Below are 16,984 nucleotides of genomic sequence, written 5' to 3'. Positions count from 1 at the left end.
TTCTAGTCTTTTTTTTTGTTTTTTGTTTGTTTGTTTGTTTTTTCGAGACAGGGTCTCTCTATGTAGCCTTGGCTATACTAGACTGGATTTGTAGATCAGGCTGGCCTTGAACTCACAGCGATCCACCTGCTTCTGCCTCCCGAGTGCTGGGATTAAAGGCGTGCGCCACCACGCCTGGCTCCATTTTCTAGTCTTGGTAACCTAAAGCCAGCATCTTTTTCTGGGACCTTTTATCTTCTACTGTTTACCACCTTGTGCCCTACAGGGCTGCCTGCTAGTGCAGGGGGAGGGGGGCACAGAGCTAAAGCCAAATGACCGACCACAACAGCCCCGCCTTCTGGGATGCAAAGAAGTAGCAGTGTGAGTTGGCAGCTGGGAGTTAGATACCACAGCTTCTTCACCAAGCTTCCGTAGAGATGTCCAGGGCTTTAGGACAACCAGGTGAAATATCTCCTGTTGTCTCCCCTCCTGTACTCCCACCTCCTGGCAGTCCCAAAGCTGAAGCTAGCTCTTTCTTCAGTGTCACTCCCTTCTCCTGAGGTGAGAGATGCTACAAGTGAACCACACACCAGGAATGCTGGGGGCTCCTAAGTCCTGGTATCAGAATCTCCTATGAGAATAATATCTGGTATTTTCTACAAATTCAGTTTCTACATTCCAATTTTTGTATCTTTTCTCAGGTTATGCCTTAAGCAACTAGATAATTTTATTATAAAAACTGCTCTGAATGTTATGCCTTATGTAACTGGATAATTTTATTATAAAAACTGCTCTGAAAGTTCTCACGGGTGCTTTGTGGTGTGGGAAGGCGGGACTAGCCATCGTGCAACCAATGAGGAAGAGTTGAAAACAGAACCTGGGAGATGAGTTCAGAACTTGGGGGAGTGGTGAGAGGAGGTGGTGGTACCCCATCTTGCATCTGAGAACTTGGCCGCATAGATCATTTAGCGGAGAGGGGCCAGAACTGAAGAGCTAAGTCTACTGCTCTTAAACTTGCCTGACTGTTCTTAATCCCCAGGCTGACTGACACAGGTCCAAAGTCCTCACGGCTGTGGCCTCAGTGACAACTTATCTAGTCCCAAGTTGTCCTTTAGTACCTTGGGCCCCATGACCCCCCTCCAAGTCAATTTGTGACGTGCATTTATTTGGCCTTTGGCTTGTAGCCAAACAAGCCTCTCCCAGCACAGCTGACTCAAAGAACGAAGAAGGCCAGGAGAAGATGGTGGGAGTTCCTGGAGACACTGTAAAGAAAATAGGTCCCAACCGCCTATGTGTCTCTAGAGTGAGGGAGGAACAGCAGAGGGCACCACCTCACATCCACTTAGGTCTGCAAGTGCTATTGGCAGGGCTCTGGTGCCTTGGCTGGGTTCCTGGGGCAAGTTGAGCTCCAGTGCTATGGGTGTGGCAGGCATTGCTATTGGTTGAAAATGAACAAGAAGCTGGGGGTGCCTCTGGCTCAAAGGACATCTCAACAGCAGCCTTAAGTGAGCAGTGTTTAGGGGCACACAGGGACAGTGGCATCTCCCCCACCTAGATTCAAGGAGGCCTTCCTAGAGGAAAGGGACTTGGACTTGGTGGAAAGCAGTGAAGAATGGTTTTAAGTTGGTGTTGGAGCTTGAGAAGGAAAATCCAGATCCCACCAGTAAGAAGGACACAAAGTATGGTGAGGTGAGGCAGCGAGCCTCAGGGTAGCATTGGCACTATGGGCTACTCGAACCAGCTCCCTAGAACCTAGTGCCTGTAATAGCTCCACTGTGTGCCCACTTCTAGGCTACATCTCTCTGGGCCTGATAGGGCACAAGCCTGGGCCATGGTTGGGGATAGTCTTAAGGTCTTAGTTAGCCCCTCATCAGCATGCCAGGCTTCTCTTAACCAGCCCCATTCTAGGCCTCTCCTCTCTGGTAGAGTTGCCATGACCAACATGAAGGCCCTCTTGTGGATCCGCTCCAGATCTCTTGGACTCCCTATCCTGTGAGACAGCCATAAGCAATCGGCACTTTGGCCATATGATGCCAAGAGAATGACAGTGCTGATTTGCAGGACCCTTGGTTAGATCTATAGCTGAACATACCTGGCTTGCTCTGCGAGCTGAGCTCCAACAGGCAGGACACATCCCCAGTAGGGAAAACAGAGTGTGTGTGTGTGTGGGGGGGGGGGTCTTTACTGCTCCTTGCCCAATCTCTGGCAATGGGAGAGGATTCCTGTCTCTGACCACCTGTTTCTGCCAGGTTTAGTAATCTCAGAGGGACCACCACCCATGGTGCATGTTGGGAAGCTGTGCTTTAGAGTGTGCTCTGTTAGCTCCTTGCATTCCCTTTTTATCAGTTTTGCTGCTTTGCCCAGGGTACAAGGTGCTATCACTCTGGACCCAGAGGTTACCAAGCCTGCATCTACCTCTTCTACCTTGTGATTGTGTGTGCGTGCATGTGTGTGTGTGTGTGTGTGTGTGTTGACCTGAATGGAAGACCTTAATGCCAAGGTGCCCTGGACAACAGTGAGGAATGGGGTCCCCTGCATGGGCTGAAGACCGTTGCTAGGTAGCAAGGAGTCAGTGCTGCAAGGGTGGGCACTTCTCAGGAGCTGGGCGCCATCGAATGTCTTGGAGAGGTTTCCAGCCATCCTTTTCTGGGATCCTCACATACTTGGGGTGCCTATGAACTTCAGTTTACATGGGGGGGGTAGTACCTCCAAGGCAGCTGGGATGCTAAATCCAAGGATAGTACTGCCCTCAGTGGTGTCCAGACAGGCCCAAAGTGTCATAGAGGTTCTGGGGCTTCTGGGGTTGATCCACCAGGAAAACAGAGCTGCTGCTATTGCCTTAAGGCCCAAGTAGGGTTGTCTCTTTAATTTGGTGTGTGTAAACTCCTCTTTATTAGTGGATAAATATTAGAAAATCATCTCTCAGAAGGTGTGGTCAGGGGCAGGCTGGGCTTGCCCAGCCGACTGGGGGCAGGTCCTTCAGGGGGTCCTGGCGTGGTATGTAAGGTGAGGCTGTCCCGCCAGGGCTCATACACCAGGGTATAACTTTCTGCCCTCTTGATAGTGAACTTGTAGGTACGGTTGGGCAGCAGATTGTGGACATCAAAGGTGCAGGCAGCCACAGGGACTATGCCGCACTGTGTACACTCCTGTTGTGTCCTCGGCTCCAGCAGCTTGAAGCGCAGTTCATACTGTTCTGGTGCCGCCGGTTGGATGGTAACAAACCAACGGAGGCTGACCCAGTCTTGGTGGGCCACTGACTCCTTCCGGTCGAACATAACTGGCATCTTCATGCTCAGCATAAGCCGGATGTGTGGGATTTTGGTGGCTCCAATGTCAGATACCAGGCGGTGCTTGACATGCAGATGCCCTGGTACCATCATGGCCAGGAAGTTGTCCATGACAACCGATAGGTCTGCCAACTGCTGCTCCACAAGCCCCCAGCCAGCCAGGAAGGGCCGTGGGTCGGGAGCCTCCAGCAGGGCATCTAGTGCTGCCCGACCATGGTCCAGCTGCTCCAGCAGATCCCCGAGCAGCAAGAGCTGGATCTTGGTCTGTGCTGTGCCCACCTTCTTCATCCGCTGAAACTTCCAGGGGTCAATGAGCTGGAACATGGTGTTAGGCAGCACCAGTGGGTTCTGGTCGCCCAGGGCCAGGTGCTTAGGGAGGACCTCAATGTAGTAGGAGCACTTCTTGAGCAGCTGCATGCGGGCGTGGTGGCGCTTGAGCAACTGGGGGCTCAGGTCTATGGTCAGGAACTCACGCAGCACATTGCGACGCTCCATGTACGTCCTCCAAGCCTCCGGCTCCAGCAGCTGCTGGTCCTCTGCCTCCTCCACCTCCTCTGAGTCCAGGAAGGAATGTGGACTGTCCAGCTTCATTTTGTCCAGGGCCAGGCCTGTCACCTGGAAGTTCATTGTCTGCTAGCTGAGGGGAAAGAACCAGGTATCAGTTGTGACAATCAGACGGGCTCTGCCTCCAACCTAGGCTCTCTGCCCCACATCAGCTTCTGTCTAATCACTGCCTTTGCTCTTTCCAGGGCCACAGCTTTCTGATTGGAGGCCCTTGGAGGGAAAGAATAGTAGGCTGGGTACTAGACAAGAGCAGATGATAGACAGGAAACTTGTATCCAGGGGCCAGTAGTCCTTTGTGGTGAAGAGCTAACAGGCTCGAGAGAGTATAGGGTATAGGGTCAGAGTAGCCTGCCTGGGAGGCAGCTCTGGAGTGTTAACCAGTTTTGAGACAGATCATAAGCCTAACATGGGTAGTGGATGGTGTCCATGGGGCTGTGGAGAGGCTTAGGATGATCCTTGGGGGCACCCCAATACTCTCAAGAGAGCTGGCACCCCACACCACCACTGCAGTGCTTGGGGACAAGGCTAACCGAAGACTCTACATCATCCTCACACAGAGGGGCTCTGCGTGCCCAACAACAGGGCAGAGCCCATCCCACCGCCCCACAGATGGGGAGTCTGAGGCTAAATAAAGCTGGGTTGACTGGTCTTCCTCCATGTTCACTTTTGATTTTGACAAAGCGTCTCACTCTCCCCCAAGGCTGCCCTCTGTCTCCTCACCATGCCCTTGAGACTCCAGGGGTGTATGCTACTGTATCCCAAAGTCGGATTTGTTGACTCCAGAGTCTGCCCTCCTCTCCTTGTCCCCATACCTGGTCCCAAAATCTGGCTGTCTGTGGAGAGGCTGGTGTGCCACAAAACCCAGCAGCCAGAACTCCCTGGAGAGGGGACCAGCATCCTGCTAGCTGTCCCTGGCACTGGGCCAGTGGCTTCACGTGGAGATCTCAGGTTGTGGAGACTGGGCTTGGATGAATGAGAAACAGGACTAAGAGACTGAATGACCAGTTCAGAGCCACACAGGTGGATAGCAAGGTTGATCCAAGTTGACCTGGCTTCCCAAAGACCAATTCAAAGTGTCAGGAGGCCTAGAGCGCTATTTGAGAGGGCACCGACTCCTGACTCCTGACTGAGTGCTAGCTGAGACCAGGGACCCAACTGGACACCATGAGCCAACTCAGTGCCTTGTAGCTAAAAAGTTCAGTGGAACTCTCCATAACTACTCCCTCACCGCTCCCGCCCCCGCCCCCCCCCCATGTGGAGACTACCCATCCCAGCCCCTGGGCACAGCTCCCAAACTCCTCCACCTACCACTCCTCTTCCGGATCACTTCCGTGAGCCCAGCCCCCCTCTGCAAGTGCCTGGCTGCCCGCCTTCTCCGGGGAGCCCAGCCAGAGCCACAGGGTGCACTGTCAAGTCTTCGCTCCCCTTGCCTCAGGCCCACCAGTTGTCATAGGAACCACCGGCCCTTGTGACGCTGTGCACATCCGGCCCAGGTGTAGGGAACTCTTGAGGGCTGAACTCGGATAGGCGGCAGCAGCGATTTATGTCCAGGGCCCCACGGACGTAAGGCAAGCACGACCTCAGCCCGCCCCACCCGCTATTGGAAGTGTTCCGCAGCTTCGCGCCTCCCAGGAGCCACTGCGGTGGCTTGCAGCGGGGGTTTCCCTGCAACGCAAGAGACTGGTGTCTTTAAGTAGGGCAGCGGGACAGCTGGCTGCTGGGGCTCAAGAAGCCCACAGATGCTAATAGAGTGCAGGGAAGGGGGCGCCTGTTTGACATTCCAGTCCAAGCGGTGACCTGTGGATCTCAAGAAAAATAAAGGTGGTGGTGTAGGAGCAACAGTCAGCAAGGTGAAGGGTTCTGGCTTCCCTAGGCTTCCGGAAACTCATGTCCTGTCCCCTCTAGTCTGGATAAATGGGATCTCCATAGCCCTAGGGCTCCTCCAAGGAATCCCCAAGTTGTGAGTCATACTGCAGACTGGGCTTTAGACCCCTGGATTTACTACTCAGATCTTTAAGAGCCAGCTTGAGTTTACACCTGAAAGCTACTGACTCATTCCCACTCAGCGTTTGTCCTTCCAGGTTGGGTTTGAGTTAAAGCTAGAGCTCCCAGCCCTCCTAACGACACCACCTGACTTGCTGGGGCGTGTTTTTCTGTCAACCTCTATTGGCTGCAGGCCTTTAGGTGGAGGGACAAGGGACGGTGCTGGCTCTCTGCTCATCTAAGCTAATCCTGGTGGCCAATTCTTGGGTGTCTCAGGACAAGAACTAGATTTGGAGGAAGGGATGCCGCCTGAAGGTCCGGGAGGGAAACTGGCCACTGGGAGGGAATGGTGGAGAATGCCAGCTCCCAGCTCTTCCTCAGGACGGAGGTGGGTGAGGCTTGGTACCCTGCTCCTTTTTAGGGAGTTCGCCTTGTTCTGGGCCTGTGAAAGCTCCTTCTAGCCCTCTTTTTTTTTCACTCCTAATTTCCTAATTTTAATTTGTTTTTTAGAGTTATGTATTTTGTATATATGAGCATTTTACCTGCATGTATGTCTGTGTACCATGTGCATGCCTGGTGCCCACAGAGATCAGAGGAGGGCATCGGAGTCCCCAGAACTTGAGTTAGGGAGGTTTTAAAACCACCATGTCGATGCTGGCAACTGAACCGAGGTGCTCTACAAGAGTAGCAAGTGCTCATAAAATCTGGCCCATCTCTCCGGCCCCTCTAATTTGTAATTAAAATTTTCATTTTGAGTTGTGCAGATTCACATGCAGGCTTTGATGTGCTTTGTTTGTCACTCTAGCCTGAAACTCTGTAGACTAAGCTGGGCTCAAATTCACAGAGATCCACCTGTCTCTGTCTCCAAAAATGCTGGGATTAAAGACGTGCTCTGTCATACCTGGTTTATAGCACTTGTAAGGAATGGTAATCCGACAATCCCGCTTAACCTCCTCTGTTTCCCCAGAAGTAAATTTTTGAAAAACTGAGAGACATCTCATCGAGCGCATAGGGACAGTCCATCTCCAAGTCACCCCTTGTCTTAGTTACTTTTTAGTACTGTGATAAGACACCATGACCAAGGCAACTTTAGAAGAGTTTATTGGGACTTGCAGTTTCAGAGGGCGAGTCCATGACCATCATGTGTTTGTGTGTGTGGGGGGGGGATTGGGGGAGCACGGCAGCAGTAGCTGAGTGCTCACATTTTTATCCGCAAGTAGGAGGCAGAGAAAGCCCGCCCCCAAGTGACACACCTCCTCAAACAAGGCAAACCAACTAGGGGCCAAGTATCAAATATGGGAGCTATGGGGGAGGAGGGGTTTCTCATTTAGATCCCCACTTCCTGGCCACCATAGGCTTGTGGCCATATCAAAATGCAAAATGCATTTAGTCCAGCTTCGGAGGCCCTCAGTCTTTTAACAGCCTGAACACAGTTTCAAAGGTAGGCTCAGGAGACTCAAAGCGGCCTCTTAATTGTAACCCTCTGTAAAATCAAAACCAAAAGGCAAATTAACTACCTGCAACATGCAATGACACAGAATATACGTTTCTATCTGTTCTGGTCCTTGGAAATGGGTGGGTTTTTAAAAAAGAGCTGGATCCCCCAAATTCTCTCTCTGCTCTGATCTAGGGGAAGGACTGAACTGTTTCCTCATCTATGGGTCGGGTGGGGGTGGGGGAGAAACAAAAGAAGACTCCTCTGCCTTGAGGCTTTTCTGATAGCAGTTCTAGGTCTCCTGTCTCAGCATTTCCTTGAGCTGAAAAAAAAAAAGGGGGTCTGGGGACCAGGACCTGGACAAAGCGAGGCCCTCCACTCTTGACTCTCAGCCTCTCTTTTCTTTTCTTTTCTTTTCTTTTCTTTTCTTTCTTCTTCTTCTTCTTCTTCTTCTTCTTCTTCTTCTTCTTCTTCTTTTTGCTTTTTCGAAACAGAGTTTCTCTGTGAAGCCTTGGCTATCCTGGACTTGCTTTGTAGACCAGGCTAGCCTCGAACTCATAGCAACCCGCCTGCCTCTGCCTCCCGAGTGCTGGGATTAAAGGCGTGAGCCACCCTCAGCCTCTCTTTGGGCGTCAGCTGCACAGAGTCTGGCAAATCCCTGACACCAGGGCCCATGGCTTTAGGAGTAAGGGACTGTCCAGGAGGAGTCTGCACTCCGTGCCCTGGGCCTAACCTCCCCATGGTTGATGCAGGGGCGGATCTCCCTGTGGCTTCACTGCCTGAACAGAGGAATCTGAAGTTCTTACCAGGAAAATACGTCTTCAACACTGAGGACTCAGATATCAAAATCTCCATTTGTACCTGGCAAGGCAGGTGGAGACAAATTCTCTGCAAGGCTGGTGGGTGTGAGCATCAGGGCTCTTTCTGGTACTCCCTAATTTTGTATTTGTAATTACCTCTTCTGGATGCCCACTTCCAGGAGGCTGTATCTCTGTGACGTGGAGCTTGTGCCTTGGGGCTCCTGTCTCTTGCTGGCTGCTCAAGCCAGAGGCTGGCATTCAGCTCTCTGGGATGCTGGAAAGACAAAGCCAGAAAGCTCGCTCACAGGCATCTCTGGTACACCAGAATTTACCAGTTGCTCCAGATGCTTCAGAGACGCCTACGCTTCTCTAGGGTCGATGGGGGAAGGAACAGGTATCGCAACTGTCTGATATGTTTGAAGTATAAGCAGAAAAAAGGGGGTCTGCGGCAATTACATGTGGAAACTTAGTGAGGACCACCCAGGTGCTAAGCCGCTGTGTTGGAAGAAAGAAGGCAGCAAGGGAGCCAAGGGCCTGCAAGTGAGTCCCCACTCCAAGCGTAAAACAGCAACATGCCCAAGAACTGAGCTGGCCCCAGCCTGGTCCCCCTTCCCTGGCAGTGAAAAGTTAGGTGGCAGGCAGCTTGCCTCGTTTTATAGAGAATTCAGGGATAGGTGAGGGCCCGTGAGAGCCTATCTGAGGCTCACCCGCTGCCCTTTCCTTGCATCTTGCCCTACTCATATCTCCAAGCTGAGGTCTTAGCTGTGTACGCCTCCCGCTCCCTGTAGTGGTATTAAGCATCTCCTGGCCATAATGTGGCTCAGAGAGCAAACCCCATCCTCACCTCCTGTATACCTGGCCCTTCATGGATCCCTCTCAGATTACTACCAGCATCTCATTTTACAACGCAGGAATCAGGATACCAAGAGCTTATTGTGTGCTGAGCGTTTGCTCCAGAGGCCACCGCCAAGCTGGACAGGATGAGTGTATCTACTTGCATATGGCCCTGACCAGGGGTTTTTATGCTAAAGAGCCAAAAATTTCAAAGCCAGTGTTCCACAGAAATATGGCCACTGGAGATGAGTTGCTTCCTCTGTATACCCCACTCTTCCCAAGGCGGGCTGCTGGTTGCACATGCCCAGCGAGCACGGCAAAGCAGGTCCCGCAATCTGTAGCTTTCGGTTGGGAGGTAAAGGACGGCCCCTTTCCTCAGGCTCCGCCCAACTCTCACCTAGGGAGCACACTGAGGCAGGAATCTCAAGCCCAGCGGCTTTTAACCCCAGTAGAGATCCAGCTCACCAGACCGCACAGACTGCAGACGGATAGGAGGAGCAGCCTGTGTGGTCCTGGGCCGGAGGTCACCCAACGCCCCATACTTTGATTTACCATCAGGGAAGCTGATGCGTGCCGTGTGCCTGACTGAGGAGCACTCTGTAGTAGTCTCCAGGGTTAGAGTTAGGGTCTGTGTCACCTGTCACTTCCCATCCCGTGCCAAGTAGGGACGTGGGCAGGAAGCACGGGGTAGCCTGGCTGTCCCACCCGCCTTTCCGGTTTCTTTCTCGCACCCTGGGCTCCTGGTGCATGGCTGCAGTGCTCAGGCTCCTCGGCGGCAGCCCCGAGGGCTCAGAGTGCTGACCCCCAGGCTGGCTCCGTGCGCCTTCGCCCACAACCAGGCTCACTAGGAATGGAACCCTTCCTCCGGAAGCGGCTCACTTTCTTGTCCTTTTTCTGGGATAAGATATGGCCAGCGGGTGAGTCGGAGGAAGACATCCCTCGCATCCAGGCACTCGACGACAACCCAGTGCCGGAGCAGCCGGCTGCCGTTGAGCCTTGCAGCTTCCCGGTCCCACGTGCCCGGCTCTTCCGAGCGCTCTACGACTTCACTGCTCGGTGCGCAGAGGAACTCAGCGTCAGCCGCGGGGACAGACTCTACGCCCTCAAGGAGGAGGGGGACTATATCTTTGCCCAAAGGCTGTCTGGGCCGCCTAGCACCGGACTGGTTCCAGTCACCTATCTCGCCAAGGCTACCCCCGAGACGCCCTCAGACCAACCGTAAGTGTCTGGGCTTGGGAGGTAAGGCTAAAAGGCTGCCATGCCCAGAGGAGTAAGTCAGGGTTTTGAGAGTAGGAAATAACCTGCTTACAGTCAGTGAGGGCTTATTGAGTGCTGAACAGACAGGTGTGGGCATGGCAGTGCAACTGGAAGAGCTGCACTGCTGAGGGGGAGCCCAGGAGTGAGCAAGCCCAGGGAACCAGTTCCTGGATAGACCAGGTGCTCAGCAGGACATGCAGTGAGTGAGTGGTTGCTGCTTCAGGCCAAGACCTGAGGTCTGAGATGTCTTTGCCAGGCGATACAGCCTTGCACTGTCTGGGAAGCTGGGGTGGGGGCTGGGGGCACACCTGAGCCTCCAGGTGGCTCGGGGTCCCTAGCACTTCTAGGCACTGCAAACCAGGTCAGAGCCAAATGTGCCTATGTGCCTCTTTATCTATTCATATTCATATCTCAAATGGGTCTAACTGTGAGCGACAGATGTTGCCCTGATTTGCTTTGGTGAGTAGATATCGGGGGAAAGCTTCCTCTTTGTCCCCAAGGCCGGGCAGTCACCGGCAGTGAGAGCTGGTTTGTGTGCCAAACTCTTGCATACCAGGAGGGGCATGCAGCAGGGTTCATGCTGGCCCAGAATAGGTCGAAAGATGAAGAGCTTGTCTATGAAACTATTCCTGGTCTTAAACCCAACTGGTCCCGGCCTGAGTCCTCTGCATACCAAACTCAGGCATTAGCACCCCTCAGATTCGTCTCTAGCCTCCTGAGGACCCCTCAGCAGTTACAGCCGCCCTTCTAGGAGGTTTTGTGTGGTAGGTGAAGTGGAGCCACAGGAAAGGGATCCGAGTACTTGCCCCATGCCTGCTTGCTGGCCCTCAGCAGCGGGTAGACTAGGCCAAGTAGCTCTTTTGATGGAGGGAGGGTCTCTCAGTCACCCAGGTATGGGAGGCAGAACGTGTGTACAGGTCTTGTAGGCTGCTGGCATGGCAGGCAGGGCTGGGCTTCTAGAAGCAGGGCTGCTAGTGGGAGAGCTAATGACTGCCTAGACCCGGAGATCAAAGAGCTGACCACACTTACGGTGTCATTAGTCCCAGACACCTGGCCCCATAATCTAGGGAGAGACCCTTGAGGCATATCCTCCACAGTCTAGGCTGTCACAGAAGCCCAGCTGTATCCCACAGTCGCTTGTATCCTGTCGTGGCTTCAAGGAAAGGCTGGGGCTACTCCCACTTCTGCTTCCCCACAGTCTTGCTGTTCTGAGAAGGGACCTCACCCCAGGGGCTCTTCACTTGTCAGAAGGTCTCAATTCCTTGCTCACAGAGCCTAGAAGAAGGGCCCTAGCTCTCGGTAGAGAGGCAGAAGGCTTCACAGGGTTAGACCTATTGCTTCTCAAGTGAGTTTGTGGCCCTTCCCAAGCCTGCTGCCCAGCCCAGGCTCCCTCTGTATCCTTGACGGTCCCTCATATCCATCTAGCCTGCCAATGCTAACTCCAGCTTCTCAGGCCTCGGTCTCTGTCCTTTTACTTGCTCACATCTTTCCATTTCAGCTGTGCTTATCTCTCCAGTCCCAGCCCAGGCCCACACCTCGGCCATGCCAACAACTCTGCTGTCTATCTCCGGGAGAGGGGCTGGCCTGTCTGCTCTTTTGTGGCTTAACTTGGGTCACAGTGCATGTCCCTCACTGCCTTGCCTCCACCTGAAAGGACTGAGGGACGAAGCTCACAGGCCTTTTGTTGCACTGCTGTGGTCCCTAACCCACCGGCTCCTGAAAGCTCTCGGAAGTGGAAAAGCTTGTATGGGAAGTTGAGCCAGTGTTGGAGCCTTGTCTGGGCCTTGAGGAACAGAGATGCATACAATAGGGTGGGTCTTGGAAGTGACTTTGTCTTTCTGAGGTTGTTTCTGCCTCTTAAGAATGGAGTGGCCAGACATGGTGGTGTATGCTTTCAATTTCAGCACTTGGAGGCTGAAGCAGGTGGATCTCTGAGTTTGAGGTCAGCCTCATCTACAGAGTGAGGCCCAAGCCAGCCAAGATTACATAGTGAGATCCTGTAGAAAGAAAGAAAGAAAGAAAGAAAGAAAGAAAGAAAGAAAGAAAAGAAGAAAGTAAGAAAAAAAAGAAAGAAGTGAATGGAACCACAGCAGATATGACGTAGCACTTGGGCTGGCCCACCCAGGCATGGCCCTTGGGAGGACATAAAGTACTTAGAATATGCAGCGCCCCTCCCCCCTCCCCCTTCTACTGTCTGCTTCCACTAAAATCCTGCCCACCCTGCCTTAGTCTTCCTCTTCTGGGGCCCCAGCTCCCAGGTAGCCAACCTCTCAGATGAGGCATGCCCAGCCAGACGGAAGCCATGGCTTATTCCTGGCCACACTAGAGCTCTATAGGTGCTTCTGGGGCAGCCTACTGGGGACTTTGGTTTCCTGTGGACCCCCACAGGGACTCACCCATATCAAGTTTGGGGTTTTGGTCTTTGGCCAGGGCTTTTAGCTTTTGGTGAGGCCTGGTAGTTATTATAGAGACCCAGAACCAGTGGTCCAGGTTAATGGACACTCATACCTATGTGAAGGAGATCCCACTCACCTGATGGTGATAGCCTGGGACCCCAACTTCAGATGCAGAGCACATACCACACCACCACCACCACCCGCCCCCCAAGAGACAGCAGGACAATTGAGGCTTCGCACCTTGCTAGGGTCACATGGCTAGGCCTGAAAGATGACTATTGTGTCCTGGATTTGCAGTTGGTACTTCAGTGGGATAAGCAGGACTCAGGCCCAGCAGCTGCTCTTGTCTCCTGCCAACGCACCAGGGGCTTTCCTGATCCGGCCCAGCGAAAGCAGCATCGGGGGATATTCTCTGTCAGGTAGGTACTTGGACAACCCCTCAAGAGGTCATTTCCTGGATAGGGTAGCTCTAGCAGCCCTCCTTGACCTTGGAACAGTTGATCCTTCACATAGCCATGGTAGTTATTAAGCCCCCTTTCTGCTCCTTCCCTCTTTCTCTCTCTCCCCACGCCCTCCACTCACTACCTTAGCGTTTCACTCAACACGAACCTATTTAACACTCTTTGTCCCTGGGGGTCGGGGGGAGGGGCGATCTCTGGCTGTCCTGGGGCCTGTAGCTGACTGTGTCCCCTCTTGAACAGAGTACTGTCCATCTCAGTGACCCTATGGCCAATCTGAGTAAAGCCACTTGAGATGCTGGGGGTGTGAGTGTCTGAGGCAGGTGCAACCCATCTCTATTTCTAGTGCGGGCCCAGGCTAAAGTCTGCCACTACCGCATCTGCACGGCACCCAGCGGCAGCCTCTACCTGCAGGAGGGCCGACTTTTCCCCAGCCTGGATGCCTTGCTGGCTTACTACAAGACCAACTGGAAGCTGATCCAGAACCCTCTGTTGCAGCCCTGCATACCTCAGGTGGATCTGAGACGTCCCCCTAATCTGGGGAGCCACTGGGAACCCCGTTTTAGAGTCTCTTAGCAATCCTCTGGCCTAGACTTGGGCAGGGAAGAATAGCCAGGGAATGTCCAGTGGTTTCTTTATTCTCGTGGAGTTGACCCCCTTCACCAGTTTTAACTCCTCTGAGACTGTTAGAAGATTGGGGACCCCCCCGGGGAGGGTAGAGTGTGCGTCCACTTCTGCAGGATATCAGGAAGAGTCAAGGCCAGTGTGGGGGAAGGCACCCACAGCTGCCCCAAGCCCTGAGGGCAGAAGCTGAGAGAGGAGATACTGTTTCCCCAGTATCTGGTATTACTGGGTCCAGAGCAGCAATCTGGTTTCCCTGGTTCTGTAATGACAGCCTAGCCAGGGTTGTAATGAGTGTTTGTGAGCGGATGTCCGGCTCTGGCAAAGGGGCCGCTTAAGTCCCCAAAGCAATTAGCTTCATAGCTCTGGGCTTGGCCTCCTGAGGTCAGCATTGGTCTCCCCTTTGTCCCAGCCTGGGCCTGGAGTAGAGGTATTGCTGGGGAGGGAGAGGCCGAGACCTGATGCTGGGGTTCTCGAGCCTCAAATAGCAGCTCAGCCTTCCTACCCACTCTGCTGGGGGAGTCTCAGGCAACACATCGAGTGTCCCTTCCCGCAGATGCCCCTGGCTCAGGACGAGTGGGAGCGGCCACGGTCAGAGTTTGTCCTTCGGAGAAAGCTGGGTGAAGGCTTCTTCGGGGAGGTGTGGGAAGGCCTGTGGCTGGATTCTATACCTGTGGCAGTGAAAGTGATCAAGTCAGGTGAGGCCCTGCAGCCAAGTGTGTGCAGCACTGTCCTCTGACCCACCCTAAAGCCTGGGGCAGTGGTGGTCGAGCACAGTCCTCAAGCAGCATCCTTTCCACAGCCGACATGAAGCTGGCAGACCTCACTAAGGAGATCGAGGCACTGAAGAGCTTGAGGCATGAGCGGCTGATCCGGCTACATGCTATATGCTCCCTGGGTGAACCCGTGTACATCGTTACTGAGCTCATGGGCAAGGGGAACTTGCAGGCCTACCTGGGCAGTGAGTAAATACCCTCCCGCCCGCCATCCTGTAGCAGCCACATCTGCCAATCCTCCTGATAGCACTCAAGCCCTGGGCCCACAAAGAAAAATCCTCAGACCTTTGGAAGGGACGTGTGTGGCCCAGGTTGCAGCCCCCTGGTCCAACTGAGCCTCTGTTCAGTAGAGGGATGGGGGCCAAGGGTCTGGGCCAGGTTTAGATTTGGCTAAAGGCTATATAGTCAGATCCTGATGTTTTCGAGGCTGAGACTGAAGTACAGGCTGTAAAGGTTCCCTTTGTGTCACTAACTTCTGATCTGGTGCCTTGAACCCAGGCCAGGTTGGGTACTATCTCCGTTGGGGGTCCAGGCAGGTGTCAAGAAGCAGTTTGTGCTGAGGCCTCATGGCGACTGCAGGCCTCCCATTTCCATTTTACTCATTGCCTGCTGGGCCTGAGTGCGTGGTGCTGCTCTCACTCTTTGGGGGGTGGGGGCGATGAGGACCAAGGCCCAAGGAAGCATGTGTGTGCACATACACTTGCCTTGCCAGCCATTGTCCTGTGTCCTCCTCAGGACCTACACCCATCCCTGACCTCTGAGCCCCTCTCTCTGCAGGCCCTGAGGGAAAGGCCTTGAATCTGCCTCATCTACTGGGGTTTGCCTGCCAGGTAGCCGAGGGCATGAGCTACCTGGAGGAGCGGCGTGTCGTCCACCGGGACTTGGCTGCCAGGAACGTGCTGGTGGGTGACGACCTCACCTGCAAGGTAGCTGATTTTGGCCTTGCCAGGCTGCTCAAGGTCAGTGGGGTCTGGGCTCCTAACCCCTACAGAGGTGAAAACACTACCTGAATCCCCCATCATTACACCTCACCCTCAGGACGACGTCTACTCCCCAAGCAGTGGCTCCAAGATCCCAGTCAAGTGGACGGCACCTGAGGCAGCTAATTACCGTGTCTTCTCCCAAAAGTCGGATGTCTGGTCCTTTGGCATCCTGCTGTATGAAGTTTTCACTTATGGCCAGTGTCCCTATGAAGGTGAGACATCTGAGAGGAAGTCAGGACTCATCAGGGAAAGTTTAGTCTGAGGGAGGTAGCCTAGGATCCAGCCTTAGGGAGGGGATGTCACTGACCCCCACAGGTCCGAGGATGGGGGCTGGGAGTACCAGCACAGACTGGTCATGCAGAGGCTGGGGTTGTGGGGGAGTCTCTGGTGATACTTAGGCACAATCAAGGCAGCTGCTGCCTGGCCCCTCTCGCTGACCCCTTACTAGGAATGACCAACCACGAGACACTACAGCAGATTAGTCGTGGCTACCGCCTGCCACGCCCAGCTGTCTGCCCAGCAGAGGTCTACGTGCTCATGGTGGAGTGCTGGAAGGGCAGCCCCGAGGAGCGTCCCACCTTTGCCACACTGAGAGAGAAGCTGAGTGCCATACATAGGCGTCTCCATCTGGGCCTCACGTGACCAGGTCTCCAGACCCACAGACAAGCAGCTAGGGTAGCTGCAACACTTGTCATCAATGCCCATAGGAGTTGCAGCACAACTGGGAAATGCCGCACAGAGCTCCAACGTTGGGACTCCTTCACAGACGTAGACTGGTGCTTACATGTGCACACCAGATGGACGCATGCAGATTGGGCCTGATCATGAGTACTCACTTAGGTGGAAATGAAGGCTGATAGCCTCCCCCTGGCATACTTTGAATTCCTGGTGTCTCCAAAGTGTTGGTAAAGTATAGAAGAGGCACTGTGAGGAAGCGCTGGATGAAGGTGTACCAGCAGAGCCAGCAGTTTCCTCCTGGCCCTCACCTCAGCTCCCTCCTAGAATCAAGGATGAGAAACCCAATTTCCCTCAGATCTTATTGTTGATTTGGTTGCATAGCCAGCATTAAGGCTCCCGAGCGAGCATATGTCACTAGTAGAGGCTGTGTACTCAAAGGGGACAGCGGCAGCACTTGCCCCCACCCGCTGTCCCACATTTACAGGCAAACCTTAGGCACACAGAGTCAGTTCAATAAACATGCTCCAATGGACTCACGTGACAGTACCCAGAACGGAGTGATGCTGGAGGCTCTTAAAGATGGGAGAGCTGAGCCACACCCAGATCCAGAACTGCATTTACAACGTGGGCCCCCGCCTCCCCCTACACACCATGGCATTAATGGTGGAGAGTATAGAGGCAAGTAAACGGCCCTTTCTAGCTCCCCGGCCTGGGACTGAAGCCAGAAGGATCTTCAGCCTCAGAAAAGGCAGACTGGCTGGCTGGTGGTCGGCACTCCCGGGCCTTTTCTAGAGGCAGAGGAATGGCGTGTCAAGACTGTTTCTTTGGAAGGGCCGTGGGTAGGAGGCAAAGTTTTCTGGTTGGCAGGAGGAGGAAGATTTATGTAGGATACTAACAGCCAGATAGCCACTCTCTGGGGCAAAGCCCCCA

General features: G+C 53.8%; 2 protein-coding genes across 4 annotated transcripts; one reads left to right on the top strand and one right to left on the bottom strand.

Moving 5' to 3' along the window:
* Positions 1-2,842: 2,842 nt before the first annotated feature.
* On the bottom strand, positions 2,843-5,424 carry Fndc11 (fibronectin type III domain containing 11). 2 transcript variants are annotated; one of them, XM_051144979.1, is made up of 2 exons: positions 5,142-5,424; positions 2,843-3,906 (listed from the first exon to the last, which is right to left on the bottom strand). In XM_051144979.1, the coding sequence occupies exon 2, from the start codon at positions 3,894-3,896 to the stop codon at positions 2,895-2,897; it is 1,002 nt and encodes a 333-aa protein (XP_051000936.1). In that variant the 5' UTR covers positions 3,897-3,906; positions 5,142-5,424; the 3' UTR covers positions 2,843-2,894. The 2 variants fall into 2 exon arrangements, with proteins under 2 accessions (XP_051000936.1, XP_051000937.1); XM_051144980.1 differs by lacking the exon at positions 5,142-5,424 and adding an exon at positions 4,646-4,796.
* Positions 5,425-9,306: 3,882 nt separating this feature from the next.
* On the top strand, positions 9,307-16,684 carry Srms (src-related kinase lacking C-terminal regulatory tyrosine and N-terminal myristylation sites). 2 transcript variants are annotated; one of them, XM_051144006.1, is made up of 8 exons: positions 9,307-10,103; positions 12,836-12,957; positions 13,343-13,509; positions 14,174-14,315; positions 14,420-14,578; positions 15,171-15,319; positions 15,432-15,588; positions 15,825-16,684. In XM_051144006.1, exons 1-8 carry the CDS (start codon positions 9,736-9,738, stop codon positions 16,016-16,018), a joined length of 1,458 nt encoding a protein of 485 aa, XP_050999963.1. In that variant the 5' UTR covers positions 9,307-9,735; the 3' UTR covers positions 16,019-16,684. The 2 variants fall into 2 exon arrangements, with proteins under 2 accessions (XP_050999963.1, XP_050999962.1); XM_051144005.1 differs by having other exon boundaries at positions 15,171-15,352.
* The last annotated feature ends 300 nt before the right edge of the window (positions 16,685-16,984 follow it).

The sequence above is a fragment of the Acomys russatus genome, chromosome 4, assembly GCF_903995435.1.
Source record: "Acomys russatus chromosome 4, mAcoRus1.1, whole genome shotgun sequence".
Taxonomy (NCBI): Eukaryota; Metazoa; Chordata; class Mammalia; order Rodentia; family Muridae; genus Acomys; species Acomys russatus.
The sequence above is the reverse complement of the archived record's forward strand: the minus strand, read 5'-3'. Positions and strand labels throughout refer to the sequence as shown.

Coding starts and splice junctions, on each gene's coding strand:
- Fndc11 (XM_051144979.1), bottom strand. CDS start 3,896: ATGAACTTCCAGGTGACAGGCCTGGCCCTGGACAAAATGAAGCTGGAC.
- Srms (XM_051144005.1), top strand. CDS start 9,736: ATGGAACCCTTCCTCCGGAAGCGGCTCACTTTCTTGTCCTTTTTCTGG. Junction 10,104..12,835: donor GAGACGCCCTCAGACCAACC/GTAAGTGTCTGG, acceptor CTGGATTTGCAG/TTGGTACTTCAGTGGGATAA. Junction 14,579..15,170: donor CTTGCAGGCCTACCTGGGCA/GTGAGTAAATAC, acceptor CTCTCTCTGCAG/GCCCTGAGGGAAAGGCCTTG.